General features: G+C 40.0%; 3 protein-coding genes across 10 annotated transcripts; 2 read left to right on the forward strand and 1 right to left on the reverse strand.

Moving 5' to 3' along the window:
• Positions 1-95: 95 nt before the first annotated feature.
• Positions 96-2732, reverse strand: b3galt4 (UDP-Gal:betaGlcNAc beta 1,3-galactosyltransferase, polypeptide 4). Its single transcript, XM_078253997.1, has one exon. The coding sequence runs from the start codon at positions 2351-2353 to the stop codon at positions 1238-1240; it is 1116 nt and encodes a 371-aa protein (XP_078110123.1). The 5' UTR covers positions 2354-2732; the 3' UTR covers positions 96-1237.
• Positions 2733-3897: 1165 nt separating this feature from the next.
• Positions 3898-17339, forward strand: nr2c2 (nuclear receptor subfamily 2, group C, member 2). 8 transcript variants are annotated; one of them, XM_078255305.1, is made up of 15 exons: positions 3898-4091; positions 6185-6270; positions 6555-6650; positions 6898-7098; positions 7268-7373; positions 9704-9865; positions 10086-10242; positions 10394-10484; positions 11085-11230; positions 11477-11654; positions 12062-12183; positions 12294-12433; positions 12867-13004; positions 13172-13371; positions 14939-17339. In XM_078255305.1, exons 2-15 carry the CDS (start codon positions 6211-6213, stop codon positions 15026-15028), a joined length of 1887 nt encoding a protein of 628 aa, XP_078111431.1. In that variant the 5' UTR covers positions 3898-4091; positions 6185-6210; the 3' UTR covers positions 15029-17339. The 8 variants fall into 8 exon arrangements, 7 of the variants coding, with proteins under 7 accessions (XP_078111431.1, XP_078111434.1, XP_078111428.1 ...); XM_078255302.1 differs by having other exon boundaries at positions 3899-4091; positions 9686-9865; XM_078255304.1 differs by having other exon boundaries at positions 3899-4091; positions 9686-9865; positions 13172-13277.
• Positions 17340-18376: 1037 nt separating this feature from the next.
• Positions 18377-21564, forward strand: mrps25 (mitochondrial ribosomal protein S25). The gene is made up of 4 exons (XM_078255310.1): positions 18377-18618; positions 19364-19470; positions 19580-19667; positions 21043-21564. The coding sequence occupies exons 1-4, from the start codon at positions 18485-18487 to the stop codon at positions 21230-21232; spliced, it is 519 nt and encodes a 172-aa protein (XP_078111436.1). The 5' UTR covers positions 18377-18484; the 3' UTR covers positions 21233-21564.
• The last annotated feature ends 190 nt before the right edge of the window (positions 21565-21754 follow it).

Genomic DNA, 21754 nt, shown 5'->3' on the forward strand with positions numbered 1-21754 from the left:
AGTAACTACTGGAATAATTTAACAAGTGGAACAAACTTCGAGACACTCCCATAAGATACAGAGTAGTTTATTGTTGACCATATTTGATTCAAACATATTTCCTGAGTGTAAACACACAGACGTTCTCTTTGAATTACATTGTGAGTAGATCAAGAAGCCTGAGGCTTCATCCTGACACATTGTAAACTGTCTTTTAAAAATGTCCCTCTGGTGGTCTTCTGGCTCAACGGATAAGTTTGCTTGGAAAAGCCTGACATCTGATGTCCCTCCCCTTCTGTTATAATTACAAACAAACAAGTGCATTTGATTTCCACTATCCCAGAATAGATCTGCGGTGTAACCATACCATACTCACTGCGCTGACAGAACACCATCATTCACACCTCACTATTACAGCGGAAAGTAATAGATGAAGGATAGAAGGATAATAGCTGTGTACAAGTCTAATGGTTATAGTTTTGATGTCAGATGATATGAGGCAGCAGAATAACCAAGCCTCCAAAGATGAAAGATCAAATTCCTCGTCTGTTCCCAGAACTGGCCGAATACATCTCACTGTCTACAATTTCAACTGTCTAATTATTATTATTATTATTATTATTATTATTATTATTATTATTATCATCATGTCGTTATTATTACTGAAAAACACAATATTGAAATTAATTGGATACATCCTGTAGGCTACTGAGGTAATTATGTTTCTGTTTTGAACATAAAAGGTTTTAGCGATTACATTTCTTTTTGTATTACTTTCTTCCTAAGCCTGTGGTTTGGTATCTATTGTACTATTAATTAGAGCATCATGCATTTAGGCATCTTAATAGACTAACATCTACACTTGAAGTACCTGGTGATAGACTTAACAGTTGTTATTTATGTGAAGGTAGCAGCCTATAGATGCCAGACTTGTGTGTTAGAAATAATTGTGCATTCATCACATAAGCAGCTGTATTTCCTGTGTCAGCATGCCATTGTTTGTTCTACATCTACAGTATGTGTCGGTGATAATGAAGGATGCTGTAACAGTCTAAGGATAACTTATGACTACTGTGACACTACTTCATACACCCAGCTGATCATCCTCTTTCCTGCAAAGAAAAAGCTGGTTAAATACACAATACTGTTTAAAAAAATAAAGCTATAAAAATAAAGTGACATTTTACAGCCTGAAGAGCACTTGTGCTGTTCACAGTATTGAAGCGAGGCACAGCCCCAAAAAGTATAGTTTTCCTTATCACAACCCCTGTTCCAGCCCCAGAGCTGACCCGAGCATTGCCCTGACTTTGCAGAGCCCCAGAGAAGCACGCAGACTCAGCCAGGAGCAGGGGTGTGATGTATGGACATCAGCCCAGTAGTGTAGCATCTCCCTGGGTGGGATGTGGTGGATGGACACCATGGCCTGATAGCAGCAGCGCCCGTATGGCACACCTGGGCCACCAGAGAAGAGTGGGCAGTGCGAGGGCAGCACTCCAGCTGTCCGGGCACACAGACCAACAAACACATCCTCAGGAGGCAGAGGTGTGGATAAAGGTGATGCAGAGGCTGCCAGGGAAATCTTGAGCAATGCAGAGCGGGACAGAACATAGGCCGTACCACTGCAATAGTCCGGAAAGACAGAAGGAGGGTAGGCCCCTGCAGGGAGGTAGTGCTTGCTCTCCGGATCACGGTCCGGGGCCACATGGAGATGCACCCTGCCAAGGTACAAGTCACCTTGTTCATAGGGGTTACGGCTCTTGTTTAGGTAATGCAGGAGCGCGCTGGGATTGAACAGGACGTCATCATCCACTTTGGCCATGAAGTGAGCCTGAGGGCAGAACCGGCGGGCCCAGCCCAGCAAGGACAGGGTTTTTAGGGTGAGATTCGAGTAGGTGTCCAGAAAACGCCCCTGGATCAGGTCTCCTCGCTCTCTGGCCTCCTCTATCAGCAGCTTAGCTAGTCCAGGGTCAGACACCACGCCCACCATGAATAGGGTCATGACCCGCAGGCCCCTCACCTCCACCTCCCCTCCCCAGGTGTTCCTGATGGCTTGGCGTGCCCTCTGGTTGGCAGGAGCCGAGGTAACCATGGTAATGAGGTAAGGCTTGGCACGCTGGCACACGAGCGGGCTGGGCATGAGCAGGAACTCCTCGGGTCTGGTGGGAGAGACGCTCTGCGGGGGGATGATGCCTGCGTGCGGCTCCACCACCGTGTTCATGCTCATGGAGGTGACCCATGACTCGATGAAGTCCACAAAGAGCAGAGCCAACAGGGATGCGCTCGCTATCGCCGCGCACAGATAAGGCAAAATACCAAGCCTGCTCCCCCGCTTTCCAAACCGGGGCTTACATACCCATACTCCCCGTCCGACCATAATCAACCTCGACTACCACTGCGCACCTCTAAAGACCGCGGTAGCTGCTACAACTCGCCTGTTTCTCACCGGTCCTCCTTCCCTTGTCTCCCTGATTAAAATCCTTGCATTGCGTTTCCTCAGCTCTTGCCTCCTTGTTGCTCCTTTGCTCAGAGGTGCAGTAGCCTAACGCGCAGCAGCAGCCAGAGGAGAGTAGTGTCCGTGAGGATGCGGTAAAAGGAGCTGGTATAGGCTACTCTTAAGTGCTGCTGCAGCCCAGTCCGTTTTACAAAAGTGGGATATGCACCTGCGCAAATGCATGAAACGGTCGATTAGGCAACAGCCCGAAGCTATTTCTGCCCTGATTCTTTAGCCTACTATAACGTGGAGGTACTCTGGGGTCAATTGCAACAAAGGCAAATGTGCCAAATGATCAGAATTACCCTTTAGTGGTAACGCGCTCTGGTGATGAGATGCCTTCTGCTTGTGATGAGAAGTCTGAGTATCTGTTAGGCGTAGCTTATAGGCTACAACTGTCCTGTGGGCAAATGCAGAATTAACATCAAAATCCTTATTGGCTTTCAGTATCAAGAAATGTTGACCTAATGCATTAAAGCTTTTTTAAATTCAGATTCCGATGATAGCTGCAATATGGGCAAATCATAGCGATTTTCATAATTAGTAAGTGTAAATCTCTGTCGTGCGCTGGACTGGTCCTATCACACCTGGTGGTGCAGGGCGACACCTGGTGGTCATTCAGATGTAATAAAATGGGAGAGATGGTCATGCAAATACAAGCAAATGGTTAATGCCAATTTGAAGTCATTCTCATGGAAAATGGATCTAACCGAGTGCACAAAGAAACACTGGAAAGAAATGCGTGTTAAAAGATTATGTATTTGTTTATTTAAGATAGATAGATAGATACAAGTAAAAGAGTAAAAAGTATGCCCTTTAAAGGTGCATGCATAGTGTGTAGGTTGTGCATTGGGTGTGCAAAATGGGGAATAATATAAATTGTACAAAAAGATTTATATTGCACTATGCCAAAGTTACAAAGAATATAAATGTAAGTCCAGTGAGTGGATTTACTAGACTTACATAGTGAGTGAGTCCAGCGAGACCTCAGCAGCCTTCCAGTCCACTGATGTCCATTCTAAATAAATTATATTATTTAGGGTAGTGGTTTACTTGATGAGGACAGAACTACACAACTGCATTACCTCCATTTTTCTTTAAAGGATGTGTTACATATCTTGACTTTTTATTTATTTATTATATAACATTTTAAACCATTTTTTACCATTTAAGTTATATGTTTTGTCTTATATGACACCTCCTTGACTTTGCTTGTAATGTTAGTCGTCACAATTTCTCTCAGTCTCCCATCTCCAGGCTTTGTCATTCTATTTTATCGAAGAGAGCAGACAAGAAAACCATGCTTATGATAAGTATGGTTCTAATACGTCTGTTAGTACACTTTTATTGTGTTAATTGTAGAATACATAACTTGACAACAAAGTCCATTGACAGTCAGACATGATGACGTCAGTTCTGTCTGGCTCTCGCCAAGGGTAGGTGGGGGGTGTTGGAGGCGCGCGGGGACACGACAGAGAGGAAGGAGAAAAAAAACCCTCAACCATCATCAACGCGCTGGCGGTGCGGGGTCACGAACTATGACCTTTAACAGAAGAAAACCAAAACAATTATTTTATAAAATAGCAGGGAGCCGGAAATCTGTGACCAGCGTTTCTCGGGGGTAAGTCTCAGTCCCGGATTGAAAACCGTAGAAAGCTCCCTGAGATACTGGATGATAAAAGAGCGCAGCTAATCTTCTAGCTAACTTGTTAGCTAGCCGATGCGGAGCTCGCTTCCTGCCCGACTCTGGCAGCTCGGGATGCGGGCAAGGACCGTGAAACGCTGGGCGGAGTCTGGCTACGCTGATATTCTTAACAGACAGTTACACTAACTATTAATATGTGACACTACTGTAGACTGGAACCTGAACCAGCATGATAGAATGACAAATCCAGGGGAGAGACGGGTGCAGTCAGCTCTTGCTGCAGCCGTTGTTCCGTTTGATTGTATTAAGCTAGCTAGCTTAAACAGCTAACATAGGAAAGCTGCAGTTGAACTCGACCCTATTACCTTTGCCATCTCGGGGACTTAAGTGTGTTGACATGCCTATTACATTATTTAACAAATGTGCATTTCTAGATTTACTACCAGCACATCAACAGTCGGCTGCTCTACTGTCTGGAAAGAAAATTGCTAATATATATCACAAGGATTCGTCTCCAGTGTTATTGGCTGACTGCCAGATTGTCCATTTTGTTCTGTGTTGTGATGCGTTTGTAAAGGAGGTACAGATGGGCACTTTGTTAGACCAATCGGTAAACAATATGAAGCAGCATGCTCCTCCCTTTGGTCAGTGAGCGTAGGAGTAGCATAGGAGCTACTGCAGGCACATTCATCAGTTTATGCTGTCAAATTATTCTTTGTTATAATCCCAAATCAGCAAAAGATAGAGTCGAAACTCTCAAGTGCAAGGAGGTAATTGATGGTTGGAGTAGATGCTATTACTTACGTAATTCTGCCAAAGGAGATGCTCAAATGCATAGTGGTCACTCACAAATGATATGCAGTTTTATCGGTTTTCAAGAACCAACAGACTGGGTAGGGGAGATGTCCATAGCCTCAGTGGATAATACTTTATTACAGTGTTTCTTCACTGATTTAATGCACTTCGGCCAACTGTGTGTACAAAATACAGTGATGTCACTGTGTGGTCACTTAGCATTTGATGATTTGTGGTTCTTTTCACGTAGTTCTTTTTGCTCTTTAGACAACTATTACATAGAAAGAAAAACATTTAACAGAGTTCAACTATAACATTTTTGCAATCTTTATTTCTAATGAAGTAAAATCTTTTTCTGTGGTGTCAGCTTATTCTCTGTGTGAGAATATGCAGATGTACAACACTTTTGACTCTATAATCAGTATAAAGTCACATGTAAAGTGACACACCAGGTTTGTTACCTAAAAATAGAAGCGAAGATTGCAGGAAAAGCATCCGTTATGTTATGTAGGGATGTTCATATAAAAGGTGGTACATTTCAATGGAGGGACATCAGTTGTCTGCCTTTGTTACATTGTCATATTGGAAAATGTGAGGTTCCATCAGACTGTAGTATAATCTACTTATCAACCGTTTCTTAAATCTCATGTCTATGTCGCACTCAGAGGTCATAGACATGGCTTGTGGTGACATAGTCTATATTCACGACGTTCCACTTCCGGGATTGCTCCGATGCCGCAGGAAATTCTGCCAGATGCATGTCTTTTTGCCAATGTCCGTTTCCTTGCACTTTCTTTGTGTTGGAATTTTAAACTCCTGTCGATTCATGAGGACTATGGTTAACTGCTCCTCAGATCTCTGCACGGTAAATTGGGAGAGCTAGCTAGACTATCTGTCCAATCAGAGTTTTCTCTCGCACGACCAAAACAACTTTTCACATATTTTTTTTATGTCATGAGTGATGTTTTTTTTGTGACAGCAATTTCATTTTAGACACTTATGTTTTTAACAGTGCGTCAAAACAATGGAGAATTGAATAATTGCTGTGCTGCTACATCATCCAAGTCACATAAAATCAGACAAATCTTCCCCTCTAAGTCATCAAGAAGAAATTAACTTTTATCATGGATTAAACTTTGTATATCAACCAATGTCATCTGTGATCCACCAGCACTGACATTGTATTCATACATAAAGCTGTCGTAGCGTTGGCCTGCTCTTCTGTGACAGTTTGCACCTTTGTGGTTGATTGTCTGTGGCATCTTTCCAAACAGACCTCACTAATGACCCTTACATCATCATGACGACCAACCTGAATCTGCTCTCTCAGCAGAAAGTGGACTCTGAGCATGAGGCAGAGGTGAGCGTGCAGAGGGAGAATTTCATGATGCACCGTTTGCTTGCAGTCTGAGTTGTTCCATATAACCATACAAAGGTTATTTAAGTTGAAATACTATAATGCTGCTGCTTTTATTTGTTGCCATAGATACATACTTTCTATAGACAGAGGTTTTCTAGACAGTTTAGACCGGTATTCACATAAAAGTGTTGTATAATAAAATTCAAGTAAAATATATGTGTTGCAGACTTATTGATTGTAATTTGTATGTCTTTAAGCTTGTTGAAATGTGTTTCAAAATGTAGGTGTCATCCTCTCCTTCAGACTCAGTGATGAGTGAGTCTCCACAGCGCTTTCAGGTCATCTCCACTGAGCCTGCAACAACACCACAAAGGATACAGGTAACTGCTGTACTCTCAACATTATTTGACTTTATTTGTGACACTGCTGCTACCTGTTGATGTTGTCCTCTTTCGGCGCATTAGCATTAGCAACAAACAAGTTAAAACGTGTGACTTATCTCTCCCACCTTCAATGTCACTCTGTCTTCTTTCTTTCTTTTTTTTTTTTTACTTCAACCCCATTGGTGCATGTTTATTTACACCTCCCTCTCTTTCTGTCTCCCTCTTCCATCTCTAATACCCTCAGATTGTAACTGACCAGCAGACAGGTCAGAAGATCCAGATCGTGACAGCGATGAAGCCGTCCTGTGCTCCCAAACAGCAGTTCATTCTGACTACGGCGGACAGCTCAGGGGCCAGCAAGGTTATCCTGGCCTCACCAGACAGCCACAACACCAAGCAGCTCATCTTCACTGCTGCAGACAGCCTGATGCCAGGAAGGATACAGGTACAGTTCCCCCATAATATCACCATCTGGTTCTTAGTGTTGATACTATTGGCAATATGTTCTTAGTCTTAGGCTTGATATTTGTTGTCAGTCAATGTCATAACCATAATTTTGACATTTTTAAGGTGAAACACAATATTAGTGGCCTGTGTTTGACATTGCTTTTCAGATCGTCACAGATCCAGTGTCAATGGAACGGTTGTTAGGGCAGTCAGGGGACTTGAGCCGGCCACAGCCAGTGGAGTACTGTGTGGTGTGTGGGGACAAGGCTTCAGGTACTAAAGCTTAGAGCTGCATTACCTGGTGATGTAAGGATTTGTGTGTGTTTTGACTTGTGTATCCTGATGCCAAATGTAACTGAATGTTTTGAATGAATGAACAAAAAGAATGTATGAAATCTTTATTTCGAACTATTAAAAGATATATTTAAAATGTATAAACAAATACATTTGTATATATATATATATATATATATATATATATATATATATATGTAACAAAACAAAAACATTTCAACATAACACTCGACCCGTTTGAAAAGGGATAGGTAGAAGCACTAGGCTTGTCAGGTCCTACCCCAAGTCTTTATCACATCTAAATCACAGTCAAACAAGATAAATCAAACAGATGATTTTAAATAATAATAAAAAATACTACTCCAATTTACGTCCTATTTTAGCTAGATATGAAGATAAGGAAGAAGAAAAAAAAGCAGCAGTAACATCAGTGTAACTCTCTTTCCTCACTTCGGTACTTTTCAAAAATAAATCTTTTGTACCTTTTTTTTAAAAATTGCAACATGTTTACCCTATGTGTGTATCGATTAAGTCAGACTATTCCACAAAAGCACCCCACAAATCGAAATACACATACTTTTAAGCTTTGTCAGAGCATACTGTTGTTTCAAATTTGCTGCAAATATTCCCCAGAACAGAAAATATTAGTATCATTGGAAAATTTTTTACAAATTTTAAGAGATTTATCACCCAACATATGTCATTTATATACAGAATAAATAATTTGGGACCCAAAATCGACCCCTGTGGGACTCCACAAGTGATACCCGTGCACTCTGATCTGAACTCTCCTTTTGCACAAATTGAAGTCTGTTACTTATGTAACTTTTCATCCAATCAAGAACAACCCCTCTATTACCATACTTTTCCAGTGTATTGATTAATAAATTGCAGTCCTCTCATCTATACAATGCTGAGGGTAGTTTATATATTTATTGATCCATTCCTGATTATATTATTTAACACATTCCATATGCCCTTGTTATCATTTTTATTATCGTTTAATAAAAAAACTCTTTCTTACTTATCCTCATAATACTAGTCAATTTATTTTTATATCTTTTGTACTTGTTATCTGCTTCTATAGTTCTGTATTTTATGAATTCTTTATACAAGGATTTTTGCAAGCATTTTGAAGTCCCTTTGTCATCCATGGTTTCTCTATGAATTTTTGCTTTTTGTTAAATTGTTTTAAAGGACAGTGTTCATCATATAATGATTTAAATATTGTCAGGAATGTATCATTAGCACTGTTGGTATCAATCTTTTCATACATTTTTTCCAATTATGTTTTAGTAATTCCGTTTTAAATCACAAGATCACAAACACCCATAACAAAAACTGGCAAATGGTCACTTATGTCATTTAGTAGTAACCCGCTCTTTATGCTATTGTCCATTTGGTTTGTGAATATGAGGTCAATTAGAGTTGCACAGTGAGATGTTATTCTGCTTGGTTAGTAGAAGAAAAATCATACTGAACATTACATCGATAAATTGATCAGGTTGTGCTTGTTGGGATTTAAGAGATCTAAATTAAAATCCCCACAAATGAACACAGCTTTGTGATCTTTCTTGGCAAACAATCTTTCCATACTGTTCTTAAATATTTCAGTATTGGAACCAGGAGCTCATAGCTTACAATTACTTTTTATTTTTTTCCAGATTGATTTCAGTTATAATCTCCACCACATCATCAATATTAGTTGTCATATTTTTCACAATTTTATAATTCAATCTTCTATCTACATACAAAGCCACTCCATCTCCTTTTTTATTCTCCCTATCCATTCAACTCCCAATCCACACCCTTCTCAGTGGTAAGCCAGGTCTCAGATATGGCTATTCCCTGGTTTAAGTTTAGATGACTTAAGTATTATTTGATGTTCTGCTATTGAAATGAATGATTAACATTCCATGTTCAGATTTTATGTTTGTGTTAAATTGATTGAGTAATAACAACAGTTGTTGTTTATATTGTTAAGAAAATTATTGTCAGGGTCAATATCTTGTTCAAAATCATGTATATTATGATCAGTGAATTTAAGTGTTTTAAAGTTACGACCCACACAATTATCATTGTCACTCACATTTCCAGCTGTTGTCAAGTTTAAGCTGTCAAGCTCTTCAATAGAGTCCATAAACATTTTAGTTCAAGTCAGTCACACACACTGATACACATGTCCGTTACCTTGGTAATGTTGCATGTTCCTGAGTCAATGCTACACATTGTCTGCAATCAAAGGTGCACACAGTGGCTCACACACTCTGACTAGTTTTCCCTGTTTTCAGGGCGTCACTACGGAGCAGTCAGTTGTGAGGGATGTAAAGGCTTCTTCAAGCGGAGCGTGAGGAAGAACCTGACCTACAGCTGCCGCAGTAAACAGGACTGCATCATCAACAAACACCACCGCAATCGCTGCCAGTTCTGTCGGTTAAGGAAATGCCTTAACATGGGGATGAAGACTGACTGTGAGTTTGCATCCAAATCCAGGACACCATACGAAAACATGTTGACAAAAACACTCAGAAACACATCAGGTATTATCAGGGTATCTGCAGGTCTTGAAGTTCCCTCAAAAAAAGCCTAAGAAGGTAATCTTAAATATAATTTACAAAGTCTGGAATATTGTTTTTTGCCTGCAGTAGACAGTAAAAGTAGTTTTAACATTTTCTTTTTGTCTGTCCTCAGCTGTCCAGAGTGAGAGAAAGCCCATCGACGTAGTGCCCAGAGAGAAGCATGCCAACTGTGCTGCCTCCACCCAGAAGATCTATATTCGCAAGGACCTAAACAGTCCGCTCATCGCCACGCCAACCTTTATCTCCGATACAGAGACAGATGGCTCCAGGTCAGTGGGAATCAGACCTACAGACAAACCATAGGCTCTGTTGTTCTCTCAGCTGTTAATGTTGTTGATATGTGAACTAGATTTTGATGATGATGATGATGATGATGATGATGATGATGATGATGATGATGATGCTCTGTGACATGTGCAGATCCAGCCTGCTGGACCAGGGCATGCTGGTTAATATCCAGCAACCAGTCATCCAAAGTGATGGAACTTTGCTGCTGGCCACTGACTCAAAGGTATAGCTGCTACTGCAGTTACTGTAAATATAACTGCCTGCCTGTTCTGCTGCTGTCTGTCTCTTGAGATGTTGGAAGGTTTTGTTGCTCTTGCAGCTAAGGCTGTTATATTTGGTGTAGTATTTTGAGGTTAAAAAAAATAAAGTTTTTTAAGGTTGAAAATCTGTAAACCTGTTTTTATTCATCTTGTACTGTATGTTAACTCACAGTACATGTTTTAATCTGCCTTTTTGCCAGAACATGCAATTTTTATGTTCACACTGTACGTAAGGACTGAGCCCCCAGTTGGTTTGTCCATTGACAGTTCCAATAAAGTTTATTCAAACAAGATAACTGTGTCCTCAATGTTGACAATAAGAGAGAAAGGCACTATGAACTATGAACCAAAAGAAAAATATAGAGCTGCAGATGGCTGGTTTTAGAACAACAAATTGTTCTTTATTTATCCTTTTAATATGTTTAAAGAACCATTTGTCATTGCTCCAACTCATTTTTGTACTTTGCTCCAGTTTAGGACACACTATTTTGTGTCTATAGTGTATCCCAGTTCGGCTGACCTATTTGATGGAAAATAATCTGCATTGTGTCATTTGTCTTCAGATGGATCCTGGGCAGGGAGACTTGGGGACACTAGCCAATGTGGTAACATCACTGGCAAACCTGAGTGACTCACTAAGAGAGACTCTAAACAATGGTGATACCTCAGACAGCCAACATGAGGAGCAATCTGCCAGCGAGATAACACGGTCAGTCAGCAGTGCATAGAGAGGAGGGGAGTTTGTTAGCGGTATCTGCAACGTCTCATCACTTCAACAGGCTCCTCATGAATTTTCTTGGTCAGATTATTTCAAATTGAGCATGTTTGTCTCTACAGAGGCAAACAAGTACAAAAAAAGACAAAACACATTTTTATTTATGTTGCAGAAAGTTTTCTGTCAAATTAGGTCATTTAAAGGAAGGTGTGTGTGTCTGTCTGTCTGTTTGTTGTGCAGTGCCTTTGACACCCTGGCCAAAGTTTTCAACCCACCTGAAGTAGGGGTTGGACTGAGTCTGGCAGATAAGCCTCAGTGTGTCAGTGGAACAACCATCCAGCTGATTGGTCGAGACCAGGAGACCCCCATCATTGAGGTGGAAGGACCATTGCTCACAGACAGCCATGTTGGCTTTAAGGTGGGTGAAGTCAACTGATACAGCTAATGGCCCAAAGAACACACACATTTGATACTTATTATTTATGATTTAGGGATACAAATTGACTTGAGTTGTCAACAAGAGAGGGAAAGGGCCACTGAGTCATACAATTACAAAACAATTAAAAAAGCCTTTATTCATATGGCTAATTCTTAGAAAGACCATTATGTACATGCATGTTTACCTTACAATCTTGAATTGTGTATTAGCTAAAGCTGTATTCTATCGAAACATACAGACACTGTTCAAGTGGCTTGTTGTCAATCGCAATTGAGACACTTGTTTGTGTTTCTTTTACATTCATCTGTAGGTAGTCATTTGTCAAATATTTTATATATAACTTTCTCTCCTATGTCCTTCTTCTCTATCTTTTCCTCTTGATATAGCTGACCATGCCCAGCCCCATGCCTGAGTATCTGAATGTACACTACATCTGTGAGTCAGCATCTAGACTTCTCTTTCTCTCCATGCACTGGGCACGCTCTATCCCTGCCTTTTCAGCTCTTGGGTGAGAATGCATTTGACACAGGAAGACATACATTATACAGTTACGCCCCTTACAGGAATGCAGTGCATTATTGTCTACATGCTCACCCTCATCTAGTTTTTTTTTCTCAGTCAGGAGGCAAACACCAGTTTGGTGCGAGCCTGCTGGAATGAGCTGTTCACTTTGGGTCTTGCTCAGTGCGCTCATGAGATGAACCTGTCGACCATCCTCGCTGCCATCATCAACCACCTTCAAAGCAGCATCCAGGATGGTATGGACCACAGGCCTCGTCATCCCTTCTCAGTAGGACACACACACAAGTACAAACAGGAGTCAAGAAATGTGATTTTATTTTGTGTTATCATAACAGACTAGACCTAAAGCGTAGAAGAACGTCTGGGGAGGACTATAGCCATTGTAGGCTTTGTTGATTCGATTTTAATGTATGAAAAATAATGTGTTTTACCATTCTATTGTTACACATTCGGGTATTACACTTACGAGCCCTAGATGGTGCTACATCAGTGTTTGTTTCATACATGATGGCTCAGATACCACAGAAACAACATGACAAAATCTGTCATTAACTAACAGTAATGGGGACAACCTTTGATGGTGATATGTATCTAAGTGCCTTTCCTGGTTAGATAAAGCTTAAAGTAAGTTATGAATCTTAATATGTGTAACATTTTCTTCTCTCCCAGACAAGCTTTCGGGGGAGAGGGTGAAGCAGGTGATGGAGCACATTTGGAAGTTCCAAGAGTTCTGTAACAGCATGACGAGGTTGGAAACTGACAGCTACGAATATGCCTACCTGAAAGCTATAGTGTTGTTCAGCCCTGGTGAGTCTGCTTCGAGGAGTTCCTGCTTTTCTTAGTCAAGTTAATAATAGACATTCAAGCTTTTATCATTCAAATGAAAATAATTCCATGGAAGGGTGAAATTGATTTGAATAAATTACTTGTATTTGCAGTTTGGACAACAACTGTTGTGTGTTTGACTTCATCAGATCACCCAGGTGTGGACAGCAGCGGGCAGATTGAGAAGTTCCAGGAGAAAGCCTTGATGGAGCTGCAGGACTACGTGCAGAAAACCTACCCAGATGACACCTACAGGTGCATTCATACCTCCAGTCTAACCAGTCAGCTCAACCTCCCCACCATAGTGGTAGCAGTAAGCCATAGTGAATTACAGGTGATCGTTGTGAAAGTAAGTTTTAAAGAGGTTTAACCTAATATGTAGTTCAATCTTCACAGTAATACTTAAGTGCTACCTACTTGGCAACCTGAAAACTATCCTCTATTCCTTGAGAGCTTAAGGTACGGGGCAGTGATTCCCAACCTTGAGTATGTGTGCCCCAGGGGGTACTTGTGCAGTTGCCAATGGTACGCGAAAAGATTGTGTAGTAGCTCAACTGATAGAAAGCTAAAAGTACTGGGTTATAGTTTGAAACATCCACTCCAAGTGGTAGTAATAGTAAGAATGTAAACCTGACTGATACAGAAATAAAGAAACCAAGCCTAAACATAGACAAATCCAGGACATAGACTAACCCTAACCCACTATGTCCACTTGTGTAGTTTAAAATACATTAAAATTAGGGCTGTCAGCATTAACGCGTTAATCGCAATGTGATTAAGGGCCGAGCATAACGCGTTCATTTTTTTTAATCACATGCCGCCATTTATTAATTTATTTTCATTTCACTTGGCTTCGCGTCGTGCCTAACAGGCTACTATTTTGACCCTTTCCCGCACTTCCTCGTAACACATCCTGCTGCTGCAGGCTGCAGGCATGATGGAGAAAGACAGCAGCAACACAATCTGAATGGCACTTTTTATTTTCCAAAACTCCCAGATGGGTCGAAAGCCATATGCACATTGTGTAAAGCCGAATTAAAATATCACGAAACACGTCAAGCTTGAGCTACCACCTACGAGTTAAGCATAGTAGTACAGTTAACGTGACTCAGGTTGATGCTAGCGGGCTCAGGCAAAGCACTATTTTGGAGAGTGCTACTTGCCGACCTGTGGATGAAACCAAATCCAAAAAACTAACTGCAGACCTGTCAGCATCGTAGAAGACTCGGGTCTACGGTTGGCATGTTCTGACCCGTCTTATACATGCCGTCGAGGGGAACAATAGTTTCACACATACACAGCCTGTATGACACGGAGAAAGCAGCCAAACTGGAACTGCTGCAAAGTGATGCAAGGTGATCACTGGACGTCAGTGAGTAATACAAATTATTTAGGAGTTACTGCACACTATATTCAAATGTGTGACTAGATTCACACATTTTTCTTTTGTTTACAGTAAATAAATAATAAAGAAATACAAATCTTAAAATCAAGTTCATAAAGTCACTTTCTTTGCATTCATTTGATTACCAATCAAGATAAACTGGTAAGAATTGCTTTCCATTGTTAATATGTACTTAAAAACTGTTCTGAAATGCAAAATAATAGAATTTTAATGTGATAAAACGTGCTTAATCGCGATTAACTATAGAAATTCAGCGATTAATCGCGATTAAAAAGCCCTAATTAAAATGAATACATTTGGGACATGACAGCTGGTGTTGAGGGGTACTTGAGCTCATCTGATGCTGCTGTGGGACTGCATCCGACAAAAAAGGATGGGAATCACTGGTATAGAGGATTTAGGTGTCTGTCTAGCTAACTGACATAGATTTTGGCACTGTAAATGCACAATAAGGATCATCTTAAGATATCAAGATGACTTTGCAGTAATTGTTGTGTGCTTGTTTCCCCAGGTTGACCCGCATCCTGACTCGTCTCCCAGCCCTGCGCCTCATGAACTCGGGCATCACAGAGGAGCTCTTTTTCACTGGCTTGATAGGTGATGTCTCTATTGACAGCATCATTCCCTACATCCTCAAGATGGAGACGGCTGAGTATAACAGCCAGGACTCTGACCCTACAGAATGACACTCCAGCACCCACAACTGTCAAATTTAAGATTAGCGAGTCTCCACTTCAGGTACTCTTATTTGTCTCTCGTGGGGATTACCGTTGAACCCCAGTTTAAAGTCCTGCAGAAGCCCCTTGTTTTGTAACGATGCTTGATGCAGAGTCATTCAGGAATCCTTGGTAGATAATTAGGGATTAGAAAACCAGGATCACACTTGGAATGTTTTCTGGATCTGACACAGTGTGGTATTCTTACATTTCTGGCTCTAAAGTCAGTACCTCTGTATTGAATGGAAAAGGAATCCTTTGCAGCTGCAACTGTTCTAATCTCCTTTAATGTCTTTATGGCACTTCAAGCTAATCACATATGTACTTTACCTTTTGACCTAAGCCTTTCAAATTGTCGTAGTCTTATCTAAGCCTTACCACGCTCTCATATTTATCCCATACATTATATTGCATTAGGTTGCAGATAACAGATGAGCTGTATTGACAAGCTCAAACAGAAATCTTACATGTGAAAGTGAAATTTCACCTATTTAAAAGTCTAAAGTAAATTGAGTACTTACTTTAAAAGTGTACTTTGAAGCTGTTAAGTATTTGTTTATGTTGGTATTTTGGATCATTGGAGCAGTATAAACTGGTATTTGAATGAATGTGCTGCTAAATTGAGAATTCAGACTATTACAAAGACTAAGTATGACTTTTCTGAACGTCATACCACAAGTAATAGTAACATGCTGCAGTGATTGTCTCTCTTTTCAATTTTGAAATTGACACCATTTCCTCGAAGGTGAGAGACATTAATGTACAGTTCTTTACTTTAAACACATTTAAATAGTTAGAATGAGAACTCCAATCAGGTACAAACACTAACTCAAACCTCAATGAATTAGTCCTTAATCTGTATTCATATGGACTGTCTTTCATAGCATTTATCTACCACACAGTGCATTACAACATGACCTGATTTCATTCGGTTTCACTTTTAACTCACATTCACAAAGCAACAATTAGCCAGTTAAGATGACCATATGTCTTATTTTATACTAAATGACATATCAGAGATTTTAGCTTTGGGGAGTACTTTTATGTTTAGGTACACTTATTTCTAGATTATCATGAATATGTTGCTAATATAACCTGTGCAATCACCTCATCACTTTTCCCTTTACGACAATCAATTTGTTATTTCCTTCTGTCCCATCAGTGTCATGACAATGCTTCTCAATCTGCATTTTGTGTATTTATCAATGGCAGTTTTTATTTTTTTTATTTTAAGATTTTGGGTTCAGAAACGTTACTTATGTGTAGCTCTGCTACTGTTTTTGTACTTGTGTTTGCATTTGTACTCTAAGTGCACATCAATCAGCCTCCGTGTTCATGCTGACTAATACTTTGGGTTTTCTATGTTTTCTAAAAACTTAAATTTGTTGCATACTAAGTGTACTTAAAGTACTTTTGGGCAGGTTTCCCTGATTTAAAAAAAAAAAAACAGATCTTCTAGGAAGCCAGTCTCGAGTGCGGCTTAAAGACCTTATTGAGACTTGCATCGGCTCACCCTCTTGTATAATGGTTCAGAATAGGCATCCACAGCAACATGAATGATAACGGGAATGTAAAGAAGTCAACAATGATTATGTCTTGTTAAATAAATGTCAATTGTAATATTTGGGGTTTGAAACCCGTACAGACTGTTTATAAAGGCACTGTTGTGAAATGACCTTTGTACATGTAGTTTAATTAAAATGAGTGCATGTTGTTTTTAAGCCGGGTTTTATAATCGTGTCGCTGTTTGCCCTAAAAACGAGCATTGTTATGAATTTTATAGTGCATTGCAGTGCATGAAAAAGTTGCTGAAGTGCATTTTATTAAATGCTATTTGAAAATGTTTATTTAAATATTGTGGCTTTAAAATATTTACCATGAGCATCTCCCACATTAGAGGATTAGATTAGCAGATTTTTTTTTGTGGATTGAGTATCCTATGGTTAAAATTTTATATGATGTAAATGTACTTTGTTTTTCTGCTCATGTAAAATGTATTTCTTCAAACATTGAGATTGAGAAACAACATTTTATGTTTTTCTCAAGTTTGTCATGACCCCACATTTCTACCTCACACCGATGAAAATATAACACAAATGTATTAAAGACTAAGCTCCTGTATCAGCATTCCAGTCTCTGAGGCTGGCTTCTCTGAAGCCCCACGCTTTAAAAGAAATAAACTATTATGAAATATGACATGACTGAGTCTGTTCTGAAAACGTCTGTCCGATGTCTAATACCTGGATATTACAGCTAAAGTGAAACAATGACCAATTATATTTGAAAGGTTTTTAAGCTTTGGTAACAACATAGACAATATCACCCCACAAAATCACGGCTCATTCACTCAAACTACTGGTCAGAGAAACCCTGCTGTCAGTATTCTGTAGTCAGACACATAAGGATTTTAATACAATGTTCAACCTGCCCTGCTGTTTGTAAATGTGTTGTTCAATAAAGGAAAAAAGATAGATTTAGATCAAGAACAAAACATAAGTAAGAATTGGCTTTCTTGTTTTTAGTTATTTATTTTCCTTGCTTTTTTTTGTTGTTGTAACAATTAATTGTTTTATTGTATTTGTTATTTGTCTTTTTTTCTACACAATATATAAGGAAAAAAGTCGCTCCTCGGTAGCTCGGTTGACAACCATAGACCGACAACACAGGGTGACAACCAAGGGGGTAAGCTTCGCTTCAGAGCTCGAATCTCCTATGGCGCAATTTTGATGCTACAAAGCGATCACCTGCCGTTAGCATTCCATTGACTGCCATTCATTTTGACGTCACTTTGACAGCGAATAACTTTACATCTGAAGCGTTTAAAGACTTTATTTGTCCATTGTTTATTTCTAAAGAAACACAACAATGTATAAAAGGCTCCATTACCTTGAACCTCACGTTATGGCTCCGTAGTATACGTTTTTGTAAAAATAGGCTAACGATTATGTCATAACCACGCGACTTACTGTCGCATAGTAGAGGAATTACCGTATAGTACAGGAGAAGCTCGCAGGCAGTTTGGACTTACGTTAGGTGTTTAAGTTGAATTACTAATGTTAACTAGCATTTTAGTGAGCAATAATTACCTTGTGTCCATGTTATTTCCTTACATATACCTACGCTCTCCGTCTCTGCAAGATTGGGAATGATTGAGATTTCTCTTGGCACAGCTACCAGAAGACTTACAACTTTCAGACACGTTGTTCACGTCACATTTACGTCGTTTCTCTCTTTGACGTCATCAAAAGATGCCTCGGTCTGCTTCTGCGACTAGCTCTGGTCTCTACATTCAGGCGCAGGCTGTTTTCAAATGGTATTTGTAAATAAAAAAGGACTTTAAAATGCCTATGAAAGGAAGGTTTCCGATCAGGAGGACTCTGGAATATCTCCAGAAAGGCGACATCATCTTCAAAAACAGAGTGAAGATCATGACGGTCAATTACAACACTCATGGAGAACTCAGCGACGGAGCAAGGTCAGAGCTAACAACAGCTAACTCAGCTAGCTAACTGAATACTGCAAATATGTCTCAAAAGCATATTGAGTACCACCGCACTAAAAAACGGTGTCTGCTCAGTGCGCATGCGTAATTCTGTCAAGCTCAATAATAATAACGTTATCTTATACAATACATTAACGTTACTGTGAAAAAGTAACGTGCATTTTATGCGTTACATTTGAAGTGATGGCTCAATGCATAGAACGCTGTCACTTCAACTGTCACGCATAAAATGTAAAGTTACCAGCACCGTTTTCTTTCTCATCAATTACACTTAAAACAGGTAGCTTAGGTATACATGCTTACTTCTGTGGATCTTTGAAGTATTTAATTATATTTCAACAACTGAATCGCTATTACAGAAGATAAATACATGTGACAATTTTCAAAGGTCATGAGTAATGTGTGGACATATTTTTTCAATTTCCTTGGCTAGATTAAATAACTTTAGAAAACTCACTTAAATCAGCCTTTAAGACCATTGTTATGACAATGAGTAAGAAAGAGAAGTAAGAGTTTCTTAGTAAGTTAATAGAATGGCATAGTTGGGTAAATTAAACACGTGTGGTTTGGTCTGTTAATCAGAACCACAAATTTTTTAACTTAAACTAACCTAAACTAAAAAAAAATTGTTTTCTCAAAAAATGTATTTAAAAAAAGTCAGACTGCCTCTCATGTGAAGCTGTTCTTAAATTGTGTACTTTCTCTCTCTGTTTTGCAGAAAGTTTGTGTTCTTCAATATTCCTCAGATTCAGTACAAAAACCAGTGGCTTCAAATAATGATGTTCAAAAATATGACACCATCACCGTTCTTGAAGTTCTACCTGGGTGTGTATCCTTCGACTCTTGTTTGACCCGTATTATTATTATTATTATTATTATTATTATTATTATTATTGTATCAAGCTTGGGTTAATATCCTCTGTCTCTTTTGCAGACGATGGGGAGCAAGTTCTAGTAGATGTGGAAGGGAAGGACCACAAACAAATTTCACAACATGTCAAGAAGATTTTGGGCAAATCAGAGTAAGATATTCAGAGTTGTTGTGAGTTAGGTAGTATATATATTGAAGTCACATCCATGTATTCCCGATGGATGTTATAAGATCACTACCTGTAGAGAACCATGAATGTACTTGGGCAAGCAGATATTTTGATTTGTCGGAGTAGGAAAACCACAGGCCATCATTCATGTTTTGAATAACATGAATGATGGCTCTGTATATTCAAGTGTTTCAGTAAGCCAATGACAGTGTCCTGAGGCCTGTACTACGAATCAAGATCAACATGCCCTGGATTTCTTTCAGTTACCCGGCTTCACTAACCCTAACAACCGCGGTCCAGCATAAGCTGCGTCACGACGCTGGTTAACAACTAGTTCAGTCAACTCAGGGTTTCCCAATCCAGCGGCGCGCGCGTTCACATAAAAGAGGCGGTGTTTGCACAGCATGACCAATCGCAAACATCTACCAGAGACACATATTTTATATAAGAAGAGCAAATTATAATTCTACATAAATATGAAGAATACAGACACGATTTTACAGGCAAAACGCAATACAGTCGCTGCTTCCTAAAACAGGAGGAAAGCTGGCAAAAAAATAGCCGACGCTGTAAATGCGTAAATCACAACGCTTATTAATATCACTTCCCCATCAGTCAGGACCAAGATCTGACCATAATTACACTTGTGCACTTTCCATAAACTGTCGTTGCTTTAGCCTATTATTTCAGTTGCAGCCCTGGCAGTGGGAAGCCATCGTGAGAGCAAATAAAATATATAAAAACATAATTCAAACCGCTTTGGGCATTGGCATTAACGGGGTTGTCGGTCTCTAAATGTTTTAACTTTTATGAGTGCATTCCTCTCTCCCCCTCTCTTCCTCTCTCTCCCTCTCTCCCCCTCTCTTCCCCTCTCTCCCCCTCTCTTCCTCTCCCCCCCCCCTCCGCACCGAGCTCCGCCTGATCTTACCGTCCTAATTTCCACCGGTTGCGGTGACGCCGTTATCAATCGAGTGTTGATTGGTCAGTAGGCGGTGCTTTTACACCAGTTGATCTCTAATCTCCAACATAACCTGCTCCCGACCAGGTTAGGTGTTCAGCATGAGTTACCACGGCGATTGAACCCAGTAACAAGTGATCCACCGTCGTGGTACAGAAAACCATGGGTTGAACCTGAAGTTATCTCGTTAACGCCAAATCTTGCTTCGTAGTACAGGCCTCTGGTGAGCCAGCATGCACAATACAGGAGCAGCAAACTGCAATTTAGCCATCATTAGTTATATTTACAACTGTGCTTTTCCTACAATGACACGTCAAATGTGTTCTGTGAAAAAGGCCCATCCCTGCAGTGACCAGATAATCTATAAATATATTGATTTTACTTTTTCGCTGTTTACAGAGAAGTGTTACAAGCTGAGGCTCGAGCCAAGATGCAGGCGTCCAACCCCGCCAACTTTGGGCCCAAAAAGTACTGTCTGAGGGAGTGTATCTGTGAGGTGGAGGGCCAGGTGCCGTGTCCTGGCAGCACGCCGCTGCCCAAGGAGATGACGGGCAAATATCGTGCCCAGATGGCAGCATCACACGAGTGAGAAGCTGAGAACTGGACAATATGGCACTGTTGATTTTGTACAATTACATATAAGGACTACCGCATTGCATATTTTGTTGTAAATTTGTGTGACTAAATGGGTCCCACTATGCTGTGCATTGTGAGAATGCCACTGGCTGGACTGAGACCCTCCAGTCCACATGAGTAGCAGAAACTTACCAAAACATGTCTGTTTGTGTAGGTTTGGATAACTTGATGTCACACCTGGTGTTTTTATGTGATGGGGTTGAAAAATCTACACATCCAGATGTGATTTACATCAAGCACAGTGTCAACACTGCAATCTAAACAAATAAAAACGATTTGCCTGTGTGGGGGTAGTTGTCGCTCTGTGTAAACATTACGAAAATCTTTATCAAATCATTACGAAGTATTTTCATACAAGAGGCAGTATCAAGTTCAGATTGAACACGTTACCAGATTTATGACAAGAATGACAAACATTTTACAGAGATGACTTTTTTTTAATTTTTTTTTATTGATGCTGAGATGGACTTTTCTA

Source organism: Sander vitreus, chromosome 7 (assembly GCF_031162955.1).
Source record: "Sander vitreus isolate 19-12246 chromosome 7, sanVit1, whole genome shotgun sequence".
NCBI lineage: Eukaryota > Metazoa > Chordata > Actinopteri > Perciformes > Percidae > Sander > Sander vitreus.

Coding starts and splice junctions, on each gene's coding strand:
- b3galt4 (XM_078253997.1), bottom strand. CDS start 2,353: ATGGTCGGACGGGGAGTATGGGTATGTAAGCCCCGGTTTGGAAAGCGG.
- nr2c2 (XM_078255302.1), top strand. CDS start 6,211: ATGACGACCAACCTGAATCTGCTCTCTCAGCAGAAAGTGGACTCTGAG. Junction 10,243..10,393: donor ACAGAGACAGATGGCTCCAG/GTCAGTGGGAAT, acceptor TGACATGTGCAG/ATCCAGCCTGCTGGACCAGG. Junction 13,005..13,171: donor TATAGTGTTGTTCAGCCCTG/GTGAGTCTGCTT, acceptor TGACTTCATCAG/ATCACCCAGGTGTGGACAGC.
- mrps25 (XM_078255310.1), top strand. CDS start 18,485: ATGCCTATGAAAGGAAGGTTTCCGATCAGGAGGACTCTGGAATATCTC. Junction 19,471..19,579: donor GTTCTTGAAGTTCTACCTGG/GTGTGTATCCTT, acceptor TCTCTTTTGCAG/ACGATGGGGAGCAAGTTCTA. Junction 19,668..21,042: donor AAGATTTTGGGCAAATCAGA/GTAAGATATTCA, acceptor CGCTGTTTACAG/AGAAGTGTTACAAGCTGAGG.